At 46.3% G+C, this 17468-nt stretch overlaps 1 protein-coding gene across 1 annotated transcript; it reads left to right on the forward strand.

The window, feature by feature from the left end:
* Window positions 1-4066: 4066 nt before the first annotated feature.
* On the forward strand, window positions 4067-4990 carry LOC141049929 (olfactory receptor 7C1-like). Its single transcript, XM_073546771.1, has one exon. It carries the CDS (start codon window positions 4067-4069, stop codon window positions 4988-4990), a length of 924 nt encoding a protein of 307 aa, XP_073402872.1.
* Window positions 4991-17468: the final 12478 nt, after the last annotated feature.

Consider the following 17468-nt stretch of genomic DNA (forward strand, 5'->3'; position numbering starts at 1 on the left):
GGCCTGGTATGGGTCTGGGAATGTATGAGCAAAGTCAGAGCGAACGTCGAGATTTTATTACCTTTTTTATTTTGTGCAGAATCCTCCCAGGCTTCATCAGAGCTGGAATTTCCCGCTCATGTGTTAGAGCCCTGAGGATTGTAGCTCTCTCTACAGGAGCAGAAGATGCGACAAGGACTGGACGGGTGACAGTGAGGAAGAAGGGACTGTAGAGGTGAGGATAAGAATTCATTTCTTATTTTATACATATTACTTCTATTATGTTCTGCGGTCTAGAGACCCTAGAGTATTAAAAGGGATATTAAATACAAACAACACCTCAAAGAACACAGTATGGCGGGTCCAAACAATTAAAATAATAATTACCACCCACCTTTCGTGTCTCCCTTTTTCCTCCTAGATTGTAAGCTTGCGAGCAGGGCCCTCACTCCTCTTGGTATTTGTTATGATCTATGTGATTATTGTTATGCTGTAATGTCTATTGTCTGTACAAGTCCCCTCTGAAATGTGAAGTGCTGCAGAATATGTTGGCGCTTTAGAAATAAAATTATTATTGTTATTATTATTATTATTATTATTATTATTATTATTAAAGAATGGAAATTCCTTGGAAAATCCTTGGAAAAAGGCAAAATCACATTTTTATTGAGTTAATCATCTTTAGTCATCAATGTTTAAGTGTCTGATAACCTCATTTATTATTTATGAAATATAAAATGATTTATTAGATTTATTAAGTTCTCTTACTTTAAATGAAATGGGAGGAATATTTCATGATACCTAAATTACTGTATACGCGGCAACAATTCACTCATGAGATTAGTCACAGAATCACCCAAGTGTCACACGGTCACACAGCCAATTGTTAACTGACTATAAAAAATACTAGTTGTGGACTGCCGCAGTCTTATGGCATAATAGCCATAATACTCCCAGGGTCATCTCCACGCAGAGGCATATCTAGGAGGGGGCACCAGTGGCATCTGCAGTGCGCTGTCTCCCTGTGATCAATTGTGCTCGCATCTTACAGACGCGAGTACATTTGAGGCTCTGACCATCGGGTCAGAGTGATGCCAGCAGCGTGATCAGATCATGTGATCAAACTGCTGACGTCACTCGCCGCCCTGCAGAGGTGCCCAATGGTGGTAAGTGCTCCAGTGGAGCTGAAGACATTGAATACTAAGTGCACGGGGGATTATTTAACTTGGGGAGGGGGAGATTTGGAGTAGGGATGGGAGTTTAATGTTTGTGGGGAGATTTGGAGTGGGGATAGAGGTGTTTAATATGTGTTGGGGAGAATTGGAGTGGGGATGGGGTAATTAATGTGTGTGTGGAGATTTGGAGTGGGGATGGGGATATTTAATGTGTGTGTGGAGATTTGGAGTGGGGATGGGGATATTTAATGTGTGGGAGGAGATTTGGAGTGGGGATGGGGAGATTTAATGTGTGGAGGGAGATTTGGAGAGGGGATGGGGCATTTATTGTGTGTGGGGAGATTTGGAGTGTGTCATGGTCTATCCAGAATGCTGGGCAGGCGGTGTAGGGGTTAATTGGTAGAGCCTCCTTCTGGGTCTGGGGAGGGTTTTTATAGCTTCAGGTGAGGACCCTCCCCTGTCGTTTAGACTCCTAGCTTGAGTGTACCCGACCCTGCTCCGTTTGTGCTCTCGCCTGTCCTGGTACGATTGTTTGGTGTCTGATCTGGTTTGACGTCGGTTTGCGTCTCTTGGATTCTGATTTTGTACTTGTGTGTCCATCCCGTGTATGACCCCTGGCTTTGTCCTGACCTCCCTGTGATTGCCCCTCTGGTACTTCTGCCTCCATCCCATGTGTGACCCTCTGCTACGCCTGACTATTCTCTGCCTCACGATTCTGTAACTCATTTGCCCGTATAGTGTATGACCTCCGTTTTACCCGACTCTGAGTTTTCTACTATCTTTGAAAGCAGGACACTAATCCCCGCCCCCTTGCAGTCACATGACTGTAGGTCCTGTGCCTGCTTGCTAAAACTTCAGCGTTCAGGTCCTGTGCTTCCGTACTTTCTGGCTGTTCCTGTCCCCAGGGTCCCTACAGTGCGGGTGAGTCCCTGCTCAGTGGAGGCTGCACGCCGGCGCTGTCAGGAGTTTGACAGCGTGGAGATGGAGGTATTTAATATGTTGGGGGAGATTTGGAGTGGGGATAGGGGGATTTGATGTGTGTGTGAAGATTTGGAGTGGGGATGGGGATATTTAATGTGTGGGGGGAGATTTGGAGTGGGGATGGGGAGATTTAATGTGTGGAGGGAGATTTGGAGTAGTGATGGGGATTTACTGTGTAGGGGGGAGATTTGGAGTGGGGATAGAGGGTTTAATGTGTGGGGAGATTTGAGGACACAAAATGAGGAGCAAAGGGGGAGATACAGAGCATGTATGAGGAAACACTATGGGGGGCATGTATGATGAAACGTTATGGTGAATGGGGGCATGGATGAGAAAACAGTATGTGGGGATGGGTAGAGACAGTTTGGTGAGTGAGGGATGGGTGCAGACAGTATGGGGAGCGAATGGGGGAATGTAATCAGACACAGTATGAGTAGCGATGGGAAAATATATGTGGGCACAGTATGGGGAGAGAGAGTGATGGGATGTGCGCAGACACAGTATGGGGAGTCAGGAGTATATGTGAGTAGCCAGTATAGACAGAGAGGGGGTAAATATATGAGAAAACAGTATGGTGAACAGGGGGATATGATACGAGACGGCATGAGGATGGAGGGGAATAGTGTGAAGAGATATTGGGGGGTAGAAAATTGGGTGGGCACAGAATAGAGACTGAGTAGTGTGGGGGGTGTAGCATGGGGGGACAGTGTAAGTGTACAGCCTGGAGGGGACAGTATACTAAGGAGGGGGAGTGTGATAAGGGTACTATATAGAGACTGGGCCCTATAGGGAGGACACAGTGTGAGAGGACAGTGTGAAGAGGAGGCCAGTATGGAAAGGAGAGGTCAGTGTGAAGAGCATTTACCATAAGAGGGACAGCCTGGGGTCGTTTTTTATGCAGACAATATAGTGAGGGGAAATTATTTATTCAGGGGCTAAGCATAGGGCAGATATTTTTATTCAGGAGCATTATAATGACACTGGTATCTTTAAAGGCATCATGAGGAGGTTTGCTGCGGAAGACCGGTGAAGATGGAAATCTGCAGATGAGGCTGTGGATGAGAAAACTCATCATGGGGTCTGGACAAGATGAAGACAAGAAGCAGAACAAGTCCAGAGATGACGACATCTATAAGGCACCTGGATGTAAATATTATTTGTGATACTGACTAATTCTCATGTTTTATTTATGTTGGGAGCATTAAAGGGGTTGTCCAGGTTTGTGCTGAGTCTGCAGTCATTCTGTGTGATGGCAGACATCTAAATTCTCACAGTGCTCACTGAACGCTGTTAGGATTCTCTCGTGTCAGCGATTTACATACATGCGGTCACGCGCTGACTAGACATGCGTGGCCTCACTCTATGAAAATGAACGGAGTGAGGTCAGACACGTCTAGTCGGAATGTGGCCAGAAGTATACAAATCACACGCTTCTGCTGACATGACTGTACAATCCTGCAACCGGCAAGTGAGAATCCTAAAAGTGTGCAGTGCATTCGTTGTGAGAATTCAGAAGCTGCAATGTCAGGGATTCAGCTCTTCAGGTTCCAGTAGTCATCACATGGACATTTCACTCATGTGCTACTTCCATACTTATGGTCCTGTGACAACGAGCTTCTCTTCCTTCTCTCAGTTTTTCACTGAACATTGAGAGAATTAGGAAGAGCAGCTCGTCGGTACATGACTAAGTGAGCAAGTCGCATATGTACTTGGGGGGGTGCTGAACTGAATTCTTGCCCCGGGTGCCAGAAAGCCTAGATACACCTCTGTCTCAACGTGGTGCTAATCAGGATCGATAATCTGTGTATGAGGCATTTTTTCTACATATAGATTATTGTGATCTTTTATTGCTTTTATCATTTACATAATTCACTTTCTTACAAGAAAGAGACTTCAATCAGTTTCTTTTGTTTTCAGTGTATTCAAAGAAAATGTGCGACGTCAACCAGACTGAAGTCACAGAGTTCCTGCTCCTTGGATTTAAAGGTCTATATAAATACAAATTTCTGCTCTTCATCCTTTTCTTCTTCTGTTACCTGATAATACTGGCTGGAAACCTCCTTATTATAGTGTTGGTGTCCACCAATCACAACCTCAATACCCCAATGTTCTACTTTCTCAAGCATTTAGCTGTAGCCGATATCCTTTCCACTACGACCATTGTGCCCATGATGTTAAATGTAATTCTATATGACATGAAGGAGGTGCCTGTGGGGAGCTGCATCTTCCATCTCCATATTGTATCCATATTTGGTTTTAGCCCGATTATTCTGCTCACTATAATGTCTTATGATCGGTACTTGGCCATTTGCCGCCCGATGCGCTACAATTCTATAATGCAACCTCATGTTTGCTTCAAGATGGTTCTTGGCACCTGGTTTTTGAACTTTGTCTTTTCCTTTGAGATAATTTTTGTTTGGCGGCTGAAGTTTTGTGGTAGCAACACAATAGACCACTTCTTCTGTGACTTCGAGTTACTTCTTGAATTGACTACCTCCGACACTCACCTCTTTACTTTAGTTGACTTTGTAATATCCATCATTGGAGGTGTCATCCCTTTTGCTTTAATTCTTATCAGCTATTTGAGTATTTTCTTCGTCATAATGATCCTTTCATCCACCAGTGGCTTGTCAAAAGCCTTCTCCACATGTGGCTCCCATCTCACCACTGTATGCATCTACTATGGAACACTCTTCATGATTTACATGCCACTGTCCAATGACAGATCATCGAGCACAAACAAGTTTTTTTCTCTGCTGTACATTTTGGTGACTCCAATGATGAATCCCATCATTTACAGTCTGAGGAATCAGGAGATCAGGAGAACTCTTCAACAAATGTTTCGAAAATGTTAAGGATATACTTAAATGCAGCTCACATATTTATGAGACTATCTTAGCTGATTACTGTATTTCCAGATGGGGAATGGGAGGAATGGACGATTTGTCTTCTAGATTTTCTTGACAGAATAGTCACAATAAATCATAAATGAGATGAATGACATTTTTTTCAGTTCATGCCAAATTTTCTTTTTTTTATAGAATTCCTCTATATAGTTTTTTTAAAGAATCATTCCTCCTCCCATCAAAGTTTTATTCACTTATAATATTGCAATCTTCCTATTATATGGCACTGTGTTAGAGCGTCCCGCTCCCCAGGCTTCCCAATTGCCGCCGCCGGGCCCGCCGCCTACCGCGCCACTGCTCCTGCCTTGTCTCTGTCTTCTGCCCGCGCTCCCCTCCGAGTGTCTGCACGGGTTCCCCGACGCACTTCCTCTCCTGCTGCCGGCTGCGTGCCCCCACTGTCCGGGCATGCCTACTAGGGCCAAACCGCGCGCGCTCCCCCTATCTTACGTCCTCCAGTGACCTCACCCGGTTGCGCTGCCTGTCCAATGATGGACAGGCATCGGGTATTTTAAGCCGCCCTCCCTTAGTGGAGGTGCCTGAATATCGTGTCTAACCTGCCACATTTTTGGCCACAAGGAACTTAACCCCGTCATTTACTTCCTCTCTTCCAGGACCTGTACCTGCTCCGTGTACCCCCGGATCCTCCCTCCATCTGCACCTCCACTTGCTCTCGTCCTGCCTCCATTGCCTCCGGCTCTCTCCTTTGTCAGCTACCAGTTCTCACCATCTCTCCTCACTGCTCCGCTACCTCACCATCTGGCTACCCTTTGTCTCATTGCCTCCTTGCTGCCTCCGGTCACTATGTTCTCCTCTCCTGCTCCTTTTTGTCTTCTCTCTGTGGTTCTCCTGCCTCCTTCCTGAGCCGACCCCTGGTCCTGGCATCTGTGGTTCTTGAGGTTCCCGAGCCTGCTCCCAAATGATCCCTGTATAGGGGTTGGTCAAACCTGGTGTGCTCACTCGGGGAAGGTTCGGAACTACTGTCCATTGGGTCCACTCTCGATACCCGACGCCTCAAGCATAACAGCATATTCAGGCCATGGACCCCACCGGGACTGCTGCCCAGAAGGAGTTGGTGTTCTTGCGAGAAAACCAGACTCGCATCATGTCTTTTATGAAGACAATGGATTCTCGGTTTTCTGTCCTGCAGGACGCGGACCCTGGGAATGTCTCTCAGTTAGCCAGTCTCCAGCAGGAGCTGGTTCAGCAACGCGACACGCAGGCTCATATCTTGTCCTACATGGCCTCCGTCGACCACCGCCTGCTCTCCTTCCAGGCATCCTCCTCACAGACATCCTCTCGGGCCATTGATCCTACCCCTGCACTCTCACCCCGTCTGGGGAAACCACCTCGCTATGGTGGTGACCCCAAGCTGTACCGGGGTTTCCTCAATCAGTGTCGCTTGCACTTTGAATTGTTACCCCTTCAGTACCCCACTGACCGGGCCAAGGTGGCCTTTATCATTTCCCATTTGGAGGGTGAGGCTCTCACCTGGGTGAATCCCCTAAGGAAGCGAGATGACCCTATTGTCTCCAGTGTGGTGACCTTTATGGAGACCTTTCAAAGGGTCTTTGATGAGCCTGGGCACTTGGCTTCCACCACGGAGTCCTTGTTCAACCTCCATCAGGGCTCTCTCAAGGTGGGTCTATATGCCATACACTTCCGCACCTTGTCATCGGAGCTGGGGTGGAACAACGAGGCCTTGGTTGGGGCCTTTTGGCGAGGGCTGTCTAGCAAAATTAAGGATGAGCTTGCAGGAAAGGACACCCCGACCACTTTGGAGGACCTCATTTCAATTTCTCTTTCGAGAGGCTGCCAGAGAGAGGAGACTGTTATGAATGGGTCACCAAGGAGGACAACAACAAGCCAAGTCCCAGAAAACCAGAGCAGTTGGTAACTATGCAGATTGCAGATCCCTGATCCTATCCACACAACTAGCAGTAGCAGTGGAGCATTCCTACAATGACCTAGATGCCTCGTCACCGCCGGAGGACTACATAAGCCTAAAGCAAGAAAAGGGGAAAACTAACTGCCCCAGAGCAGACCCAAAAGGAATAGACAGCCCCCACACATGTATTTACGGTGAAAAAAGATGAAAACACAAACACAGGCAGGAAAATACGCTGAGCAAACGATGGGGCCCAAATTAACTATAAAGGATAGGAAAGGAAAGACACTGTCTGCAATCTGCCACAAACCCTACAAAAATAATGTCCAACACTTCTGATAACAAAATTAACCCTGAAGTCACTAGACTTCTCCCACTATATCAGCACTCTGAAATATTCTGAGACAGAGCAAAAAAGAGGCCAATCTAATATGGGACTAAAAAGCAAATTGGAAAATACAGATAAATAAGAGTGGAAATTCAGCACAGCCACAGCTGGGACTGGCTGAACACACAAAAAACTGAATAGACCAACAAAATCAAGTGTGAACATTAGCAAAAACACTTAGCTTTGAGAAGGCTGGAACAGAGCTGAAAACCAAGACCTCAGAAGCCAGAAGCAATCACCAGCACTGACATAGGGCGTCGGCTGTCTTAAATCCAGTCTAAGATTCCTGAGGTCCAATCGTCATCCTCATTATCAGGTGGTATTAAATCAGCCTCACTACCTCCTGTTACCACCAGAGGGAGTCTGGAAGGAGAACTCATTACTGGTGGACCAGAGAATGAACTCACAACAGTACCCCCCCCTTGAGGAGGGGTCACCAAACCCTCATCCACGCCACCAGTCCGATCAGGATGTGCCCGATGAAAAGCACGAACCAATCTATTGGCATGAATATCAGAGGCAGAGACCCAATAATTATCCTCCTGGCCATAACCCTTCCTTTTGACCAAATACTGGAGTCTCCATCTAACCAAACGAGAATCCAATATTTTCTCTACCTCATATTCCATATTGCCTTTAACCAATACAGGGTCAGGAGGTGCTGCCATAGGAACCACTGGCTCAACAAACCTCTTCAACAGTGATTTATAAAATACGTTATGGATCTTGAATGTAACTGGAAGAGCCAATCGAAAAGAAACAGGATTAAGAATCTCCAAAATTTTATAAGGTCCAATAAATCTTGGCTTAAATTTTGGAGATGCAACCTTCATAGGAATATTCTTAGACGACAACCAGACCATATCACCCACTTTAAACCGGGGACCAATGGTCCTACGTCGGTTGGAAAATAGCTGGGCCTTTTCCTGAGAGAGTGACAACTTATCCACTACTTGGTCCCATATCTGCTGCATTCTCTCAACCACAGTGTCCACACCTGGGCAGGACGAAGATTCCACTTGCCCTGAAGAGAATCGAGGATGAAACCCAAAATTACAGAAAAAGGATGACATCAAAGTGGCAGAACTAGCTCTATTGTTCAGCGCGAATTCGGCCAAGGGCAAAAATGAAACCCTATCATCCTGATCAGCAGACATAAAACATCTTAAATAAGACTCCAAGGTCTGGTTTGTTCTCTCAGTCTGCCCATTAGTCTGGGGATGAAACACGGAGGAGAAGGATAACTAAATTCCCAGATTGGAACAAAAGGCTTTCCAGAATCTGGAAACAAACTGGACTCCTCTGTCCAGCACAATGTTCTCAGGAATACCATGTAACCGAACCACCTGTTGTTAAAACAAGGGCACCAACTCAGCAGAAGATGGCAACTTTGGGAGTGGTACAAGATGGACCATCTTTGAAAATCTATCACAAATCTCCCAGATAACAGTCATTCTCTGAGAAACAGGAAGATCAGAAATAAGATCCATTGAGATATGAGTCCATGGCCTCTTGGGCAACTGCAGGGGCATCAGCAACCCACTAGAACGAGAACAGGGTTTAGACCAAGAACAAGTCCCACAGGACTGCACAAAATTCCTGACATCTCGAGATAAGGCGGGCCACCAAAAAGACCGACTCACCAAATCTCTGGTACCAAAAATACCTGGATGACCAGCCAATGCGGAGAAATGAACTTCAGACATCACTCTCTTTCTCCACTGGTCAGGAACATACAATTTTCCCGTAGGGCAACGCTCAGGTTTATCCTCCTGAAATTCCTCCAGGGTGCGTCTGAAATTGGGCGAAATGGCAGAAAGAACTACCCCTTCACCTAGGATGGTAGTAGGCTCTGTCACATTAAGAGAATCAGCAAAGAAGAAACTCCTAGAAAGAGCGTCTGCCTTAACATTATTAGTGCCCGGAAGAAAAGAGACCACAAAATTAAAACGCGTGAAAAACAAGGCCCATCTAACCTGTCTGGGATTCAAGCATTTTGCCGACTCCAGATAAATCAAATTCTTGTGATCGGTGAGGACCACAACCGGATGTCTGGCTCCCTCCAACCAATGTCTCCACTCCTCAAACGCCCACTTCATGGCCAACAATTCCCGATTCCCCACGTCATAGTTGCGTTCAGATGGGGAGAACTTACGAGAAAAGAAGGCACAAGGATTCATCTTAGAAGTCACAGGGTCTCTTTGGGACACAACAGCTCCTGCACCAATCTCAGAAGCATCTACCTCCACCGGAAATGGAAGTGAGACATCAGGTTGCCGTAAAACTGGAGCTGAAGTAAATCTCCACTTAAGCTCCTGAAATGCTGAGACAGCCTCAGGAGACCAATTCAGCACATCAGCGCCCTTCTTGGTCAGATCAGTCAGTGGTTTGACAATACCAGAAAAATTACTTATATATTTACGATAGAAATTAGCAAAACCCAAAAACTTCTGGAGAGCCTTCAAAGAAGTAGGCTGAACCCAATCAAAAATGGCCTGTACCTTGGCCGGGTCCATTTCAATAGTCGATGGAGACAAGATAAATCCCAAAAATGAAATCCTCTGTACACCAAAGAGGCATTTCGATCCCTTAACAAACAGGGAATTCTCCCTCAAAATCCAGAACACAGTCCGGATGTGTTCCACATGAGAATCACAATCACTAGAAAAGATCAAAATATCATCCAGATAGATGATCAAAAACTTATCCACAAAGTCACGGAAAATATCATTCATAAACGACTGGAAGACAGAGGGGGCATTAGTGAGCTCAAAAGGCATTACCAGGTACTCAAAATGTCCCTCCGGAGTATTAAACGTCGTCTTCCATTCATCCCCGTGCTTAATGCGAATAAGATTGTACGCCCCCCTGAGGTCAAGCTTAGTAAACCAGCAGGCACTCTTAACTCTGGAGAATAAATCAGACATCAGAGGTAATGGGTACTGATATTTAACCGTGATCTTGTTAATGGAACGATAATCAATACACGGTCTTAATGAACCATCTTTCTTGGCCACGAAAAAAAACCCAGCACCTAAAGGTGACGAGGATGGTCAAATATGACCCTTCTCCAACGACTCCTTAATATAGGATCGCATAACCTCATGTTCGGGTACTGATAAGTTGAAAAGCCGACCCTTGGGAAATTTACACCCAGGCATCAACTCAATTGCACAGTCATAACTCCTATGAGGAGGCAAAGACGCAAACTTACTCTCACTAAATACATCAGAGAAATCGGCCAGATAATCAGGAATATCATGAGACTGAGGAGAGGTGGAGAAAACAGGAGAGTCCCTAAGAACACACTGACAGCCCCAACTCACCACAGACCCAGATTTCCAATCCAAAACAGGATTATGAGTTTGCAACCAGGGAAAACCCAGAACAATAGTATCATGCAAATTATGCAGCACCAGAAATTTACAAATTTCTTGGTGGTCTGGGGCAACTCGTATTATCACCTGGGTCAAAAACTGAGGTTTATTCTCTGCCAAAGGAGTAGCATCAATACCCCTCAAAGGAATAGGCGTCTGCAGAGGTGTCATGGACAAACCACAACGTTTAGCAAAGTCCAAATCCATCAGATTCAACGCTGCTCCAGAATCCACAAAAGCCTTAGGCCTCTTTCACACATCAGGTTTTCGCCGTCAGGCGCGATCCGGCGCTTTTGACAGAAACCGGATCCGGTGAAATGCAATGCTGGATCCGGTTTCCCCCCCATTGACTTGCATTTGCGCCGGATCGCGCCGTATGGCCATGCGTTTCATCCGGTTTTCGCTGGATCCGGCAATGTGTCGCGATCCGGCGTCTGGAAAAAACGGCTACTGTAACGTTTTTTGTCTCCGGCGAAAAAGCCGGACACGCCGGATCCGGCACGTCCGGCTTTTTCACACAATGAAAGCCTATGAGCGCCGCAATGCGCCTGATCCGGCGAAAGCCGGATTCGGTGGCCGGATCCGTTTTTTTTGGTCTGAGCATGCTCAGTAGCTCTGCCCACAAGACATATATAAAAGCAAGACAGTGGGACCCACACCCACACCCAACATGCCACCCAAGAAAGCAACCAAGCGAAGCAGGAGAAGGCAGGAGACCACTGCAGCACCATCAGCACCACCACCACCCCAAATGGAGCAGCAAATGGAACATGCTGAGGAGGGGAGGCCAGCAGCAGATGACAGACGGTAATTATCAAATCCCCCATTCCTCCAAACTAGGGCTATTGAATATCAAGATATTCATTGGCCCTTTGTTTCTCTTTATTCAACAGCCGCCCAATAGATGCAGCAGCAGCAGCAGCAGCAATGGCAGCAGCTGGAACACCACCCACAGGCATGGAGTGTGGCCACCAGGAAGACAGCACATCATCTTCTGGAAGCCCTCCCTCGCATCGTCAGCGTTTGACGGTAAGTTTTTATTTCCAAAATCCATCATCTCTGTAATATATGTCTATTCATTGCCTTTTATTTCAAAACAGGATTCACAAGATGAAGAGGAGCTCCCAGAAGAAGAAGGAAGGGGTGGACAGACACCTGGAGTGGGCTCACAATTGGTAAGTTTTTTGCATCAAACGCAGAAACACAACATCACACTACACACAACACATAGAAAACAATGTTCTGCAGACCACACACAGCAAACAAATGCCTACATCCAAAGACATAACATTTTTTGTTTTCTTCTCTAGTCTTCCCAATCTGGTGCTCGGCCAAGAGGTCCTCGCAATGCCTCCCAGGGTCGTCGGCGACAGCAACGCGGCGGTCACCAGCGTGTAAGTATAAATATTTTTGCTTTGTTTTTTTGCACTTTTTATTTCATTTCTTTTGTGGAGGCTAATTATGTTATTTTTGTCTTTTTCTTTAACAGCCTTCACAGCGTGCTCCCGACTCTGACGGTGAGGATGGAGGACTCGATGTGGACCACCTCATCGATCTCGTCAGAGAAAGGGAGCCGCTCTGGAATATGGCTGACCACCGCCACGCTGACCTTATCGTTACCCGACGACTCTGGGAGGAAATCTGTTCGCTCCTTGTGGGCCGCTGGGAGGACCTCGATGTTCGGGCCCAGATTAAAGAGCGTAAGTATATACAGTACCGGTTGCTTGATGTAAACCAGTGTTTCCCGAACTCCAGTCCTCGTGGTCCCCACGGATCATGTGTTCAGGATTTCTATTTACTATGGAATCCTGAAAACATGACCCCTGGGGACCATGAGGACTGGAGTTTGGCAAACACTGATGTTGTATACTAACCACTTTGTCCTTTCTCGTTTCAGGGAACAGAATTGTGAATCGGTGGCGGTCTGTGAGGGATCGTTTCAAGAAGGAGTTCAATAAAGAGATGCGGGCCCCGAGTGGATCTGGAGGACGCAGGAGCAAGTACAAGTACGCAGAAGCCCTGTCGTTCCTCCGGGAAACAATGGTCACTAGAAGGTAAATATTACACACCACATGTGAAAAAAAATGTTAGATGTAAAAATTTTTTTTCAGCCAGGGCCATACCATGTCAGTATTTTAATTGTTTTTTTTTCTCTTTATTCCACAGCACGGTGAGCAGCACTCGGGAGCCTGCACGATTGGACCCTTCTGAGGCGATCCCTGAGGAGACCGGCACCGAGAGACACTTCGACCGCCCCGGTACATCTGCACCTTCCCAGCCTTCCCACACATTCGACCCATCTGTCCCATCCATCAGCACAGGAGCATCGTGGCCGCCTACATTACATGAAGCTGCTGGTGAGGAGATCGCTTTCCCTTTACCCCACCCTTCTGCCCCTGCCACCTCTAGTACACCTGCGGGTACTGGGCGGCAGCGGCAGAGGGGTCAGGAAAAGACTTATGCGCCAGAGTTCTTGCACCTGAATGCATCTTTCCAGAACTGTCTAAAAGTCTTGTCAGAGCAAATCTCCGCAGGCTATCAGCAGATCAACTCCAGCATTCTGGAGGTGAAGACACTTCTGCAAACCATGCATTCAGAAGCAAGATCTTCGCCAAACCACACCTTTTTCAGGTCTGTTGTGGAGCGCATGGAAACGCTCTCTCCTGCCCAGCAGATGCATGTAATGCATTCATGCCACGCTGCTCTCCAGCAAGTTACCTCCCAACCTCCTCCTCCCACCACAGTAGTTCCTCCACCTGCACCCCCTCCAGCCACTTTCCATCCTCCCCCTCCTATTACATCTACACCCCCTCCAGCCACTTTCCATCCTCCCCCTCCTATTACATCTACACCCCCTCCAGCCACTTTCCATCCTCCCCCTCCTATTACATACCATCCACCTCCCCAGCACCATCCACCTCCCCAGCACCATCCACCTCCCCAGCACCAGCAACCTCCCCAGCACCAGCAACCTCCCCAGCACCAGCAACCTCCCCAGCACCAGCAACCTCCCCAGTACCAGCAACCTCCCCAGTACCAGCAACCTCCCCAGTACCAGCAACCTCCCCAGTACCTGCAAACTCCCCAGTACCAGCAACCTCCCCAGTACCAGACATCTCCCCACTTCCAGCAACCTGCCCCGTACCAGACATCTCCCCACTTCCAGCAACCTGCCCCGTACCAGACATCTCCCCACTTCCAGCAACCTGCCCCGTACCAGACATCTCCCCACTTCCAGCAACCTCCCCGTACCAAACTCCTTCCCCATACAACTTGCCATCAACATCATCTGCTCCTACAGTCCCTGCCCAACCCTCCACTCCACCACCCACCACCTCTTCTGCTTCCCACATGTCCACCCATTCTGTAGTTTTTTCCACACCTTCACCTCTAACTGTTCCTTCCCCACCACGATCCCAGTCCTCTCTCCACACTCCCAGTGTCGAAGTGTCCCGCAGCCCCTACAGCAGTATTTCCACCACACACTACACAGATTTATAATGTGTGTATTTAAATAAAAATGACCAGTTTTATGGTTTCAAATCTTTATTAAACAAGTTTATTAAAATTTTAAAAAAGTTTACTAAAAAAAACATTTTTCAATAAAAGTTAAATTATTTTACACTGGTTGTCTGTCATTTCTTTCTGCGGCGAAAAAGGTTAAATACAGGGTATTTAAAAGGTGAAATGGTATTCAAAACTAGGTATATAACTGTGGGTAAATTTTAGCTTTTTGCCATAGTTGTGTTCCTGGTTGTGTTTGAAGCAAAGTATTTCACCTAAAAAGTTGTGTTTATTGTTGGTGATTTCCTAACAATGTACACAACTTTTGTTAAAAGGTGAAATACTTTGCATAAAACACAACCAGGTACACACCTGTGGCCTAAAGCTAAAAATAGAGACCATGACAAGATAGCCAACTTTGGTTGGCAAAGGTATATACTGTTGGTACAGAAGGTACACAAGTTTGGTTGGGCACAAATCTTTCACACTCTGTCATCCTGCCAGTGTACTCTGCCTTGAGGTGACATAAAGTATAGTGCAAAATTGTCCCTCATTACTGAAACCGTCACAGAACTTCTAGTGGTAATGTCATGGTAATCTTGCAAGGTGGTTTCTTCAGAGGTGTCCTCAATGGAAATGGGTTCCTTGCAGATAACAAAATTGTGGAGTACCACGCACGCTTTGATCACCTCGTCCACAGTTTCTGTCTTGAGGTTGATCGCAGTCAATAGGACCCGCCATTTGGCTGTCAGAATACCAAAGGTACATTCAACCATTCTTCTTGCTCTTGTGAGGCGGTAATTAAAAATGCGTTTTGGTCTTGTCAATCCTCTGCTAGAGTACGGTTTCAAAAGGTGTTCTGACAGCTGGAAGGCTTCATCCCCTACACAGACAAATGGCATAGGTGGACCAGATGTTTGCGGCAGCGGTCTAGGTGGTGGGAACTGGAAGGTGTTTCCATACAGTTTACGCCCCATGGCAGACAGTTTGAAAACTTGAGAGTCATTGGAGCGGCCATAGGCCCCAATATCAACCGCAATAAATTTGTATTCCGCGTCAGCGATGGGCATGAGGACAATTGAAAAATATTTCTTGTAATTGAAATATTCCGATCCCGATCCAGCTGGCTTTACAATGCGGATATGTTTCCCGTCCACAGCGCCCAAGCAGTTTGGAAACTGACATATCTGTTGAAACTTGTCAGCAATTTCAATCCACCTCTCTGTTGTGGGCTCTGGTAAAAACTCTTCAGCTAAGGAGTCCCACAGTGCACGGCATGTGTACTTCACAATTCCAGATATGGTGGAAATCCCGAGTCTGTACTGGAAATGCAGTGACGAAAGGGATTCTCCAGTTGCAAGAAATCTGTGGGGAATTAAAAAACAATAAATTAGTTTTAAATCACAGCATTACATACCAAAACTGACCTATAACACTTGGAGATACAAACTACCACCAACAAGATTGCAGTGAAAGTGTGCTCTGATGCGATCACATCCAATAAATGTGGCTTACCTTAAAGTCACCATCAGACGCTCTGCGGGTGAAACAGAGAAGCGGCAATAGGTGTCCGCTTTTCTTATGAGGTGTGCAATGCGCTCCACCAAGTAATCAAAATTCTCCATTTTCATCCTAACATATCCAAAAAATTTATGCGGGTTTCGTCGAAGGTCCATGCAGAGTGTAGAATAGACCCCACGCGTCATTCTCTTGGCTGTGATGGGGTGGATCCACAAACGTCGTCTACGATGCCTGATGCGCTGCTGTCTCGCTCTCTCCTTCTCCAGAACAATCACCCTCAAACGATTTGCCTCCGCTATAAAATCCGCCAAATTCTTCAAAATATTTCCAATGACAACATCCATCTTCGCCAGTAACTTGCTCTTCTCTCCAACCTGCACCTTCTCCTCTACAACCTGTCAAAGAAGGGCTGTAGGAACATGCTATATATAGTTTTCCAGTAGCCAATCCCGTTCGGAAGGCCACAAGGGTCAATTTTAAAAACCGGATCCGGCGTAATCCGTCGAAAAACGGATAGAAAAACGGATGAACCGGATGAGACGGATCCGGTTTTGTCTGTCAAGAAAAAGACGGATCCGGCAGAAAACTGGATCCGTCACATCCGGTTTTACGAAACATTTGCCGGATCCGGCGTTCCGGCACGACGCCGGATCGCGCCTGACGCCGAAAACCTGATGTGTGAAAGTAGCCTTAGTGGAAAACGTGTATAAGGAGCAGATCAGAGTAATTGCCAAAAGAAACTTAGATTGTCCACCACCCACAGCAAAAGTGTGTACAAAACGTTTCTCTCATTTAGGGCAGACAGAAATACTATGAAAGGTGTCTCCACAGAAAAAACACAGCTTATTACGCCTTCTAAACTCCTGACGTTGCGCCCTAGACAAAACCCATCACATTGCATAGGTTCAGACATTTGTTCAAAAGGTGGCAGTGCCTCGCGTGTAGTTTTACGTTCACGTAAACGCCGATCAACTGTAATGGCTAATGACATAGAATTATCCCGACCAGAGGGAACAGGAAATCCCACCATAACATCTTTTACAGTCTCTGATAAACCCTTTCAAAAGAGAGCTGCCAATGCACTATCATTCCATGTAGTAAGGACCGCCCACTTTCGGAATTTTTGACAGTATAACTCTGCAGAATCCTGACCCTGGTTTAATGCCAACAGGGTTCTCTCAGCTTGATTAACAACATTAGGTTCATCATACAACAACCCCAAGGCCTGAAAAAATGCATCCACATTAGTCAAAATAGGATTTTCAGGTGTCAGAGAAAAAGCCCAATCCTGGGGATCGCCACGCAGCAAGGAGATGACAATTTTAACCTGCTGCACAGAGTCGCCCAATGAGTTAGGCTTCAAGGCCGAAATAATTTACAATTATTCTTAAAATTCAGAAATTTAGACCGATCCCCAGAACACACATCAGGTGTGGGGGTCTTAGGTTCAGCAGCATGTGACTGAATGAGGTAGGTGGAAATTCCCTGCACTTCAGCAGCAAGTTGCTCCACACGATCAGACAATTGCTTAATCTCCATTGGAAAAAAAAAATCCTCCTACGGCCCCCCCAAAAAAAGAGGAATATATATATATATATATATATATATATATATAAAAAATTCTGACACTTTTCCTTTTTTTTTTTTTCTTTTTTAAACAATTTTCTCCTGCTTTTGAGTACCCTAGAATCTGCGGTATGGCTGGTGATTCTGTTATGAATGGGTCACTGAGGAGGACAACAAAAAGCCAAG

This window comes from Dendrobates tinctorius, unplaced genomic scaffold, assembly GCF_039654945.1.
Source record: "Dendrobates tinctorius isolate UK_male_01 unplaced genomic scaffold, ASM3965494v1 ptg000151l, whole genome shotgun sequence".
In the NCBI taxonomy this organism is placed as follows: Eukaryota; Metazoa; Chordata; class Amphibia; order Anura; family Dendrobatidae; genus Dendrobates; species Dendrobates tinctorius.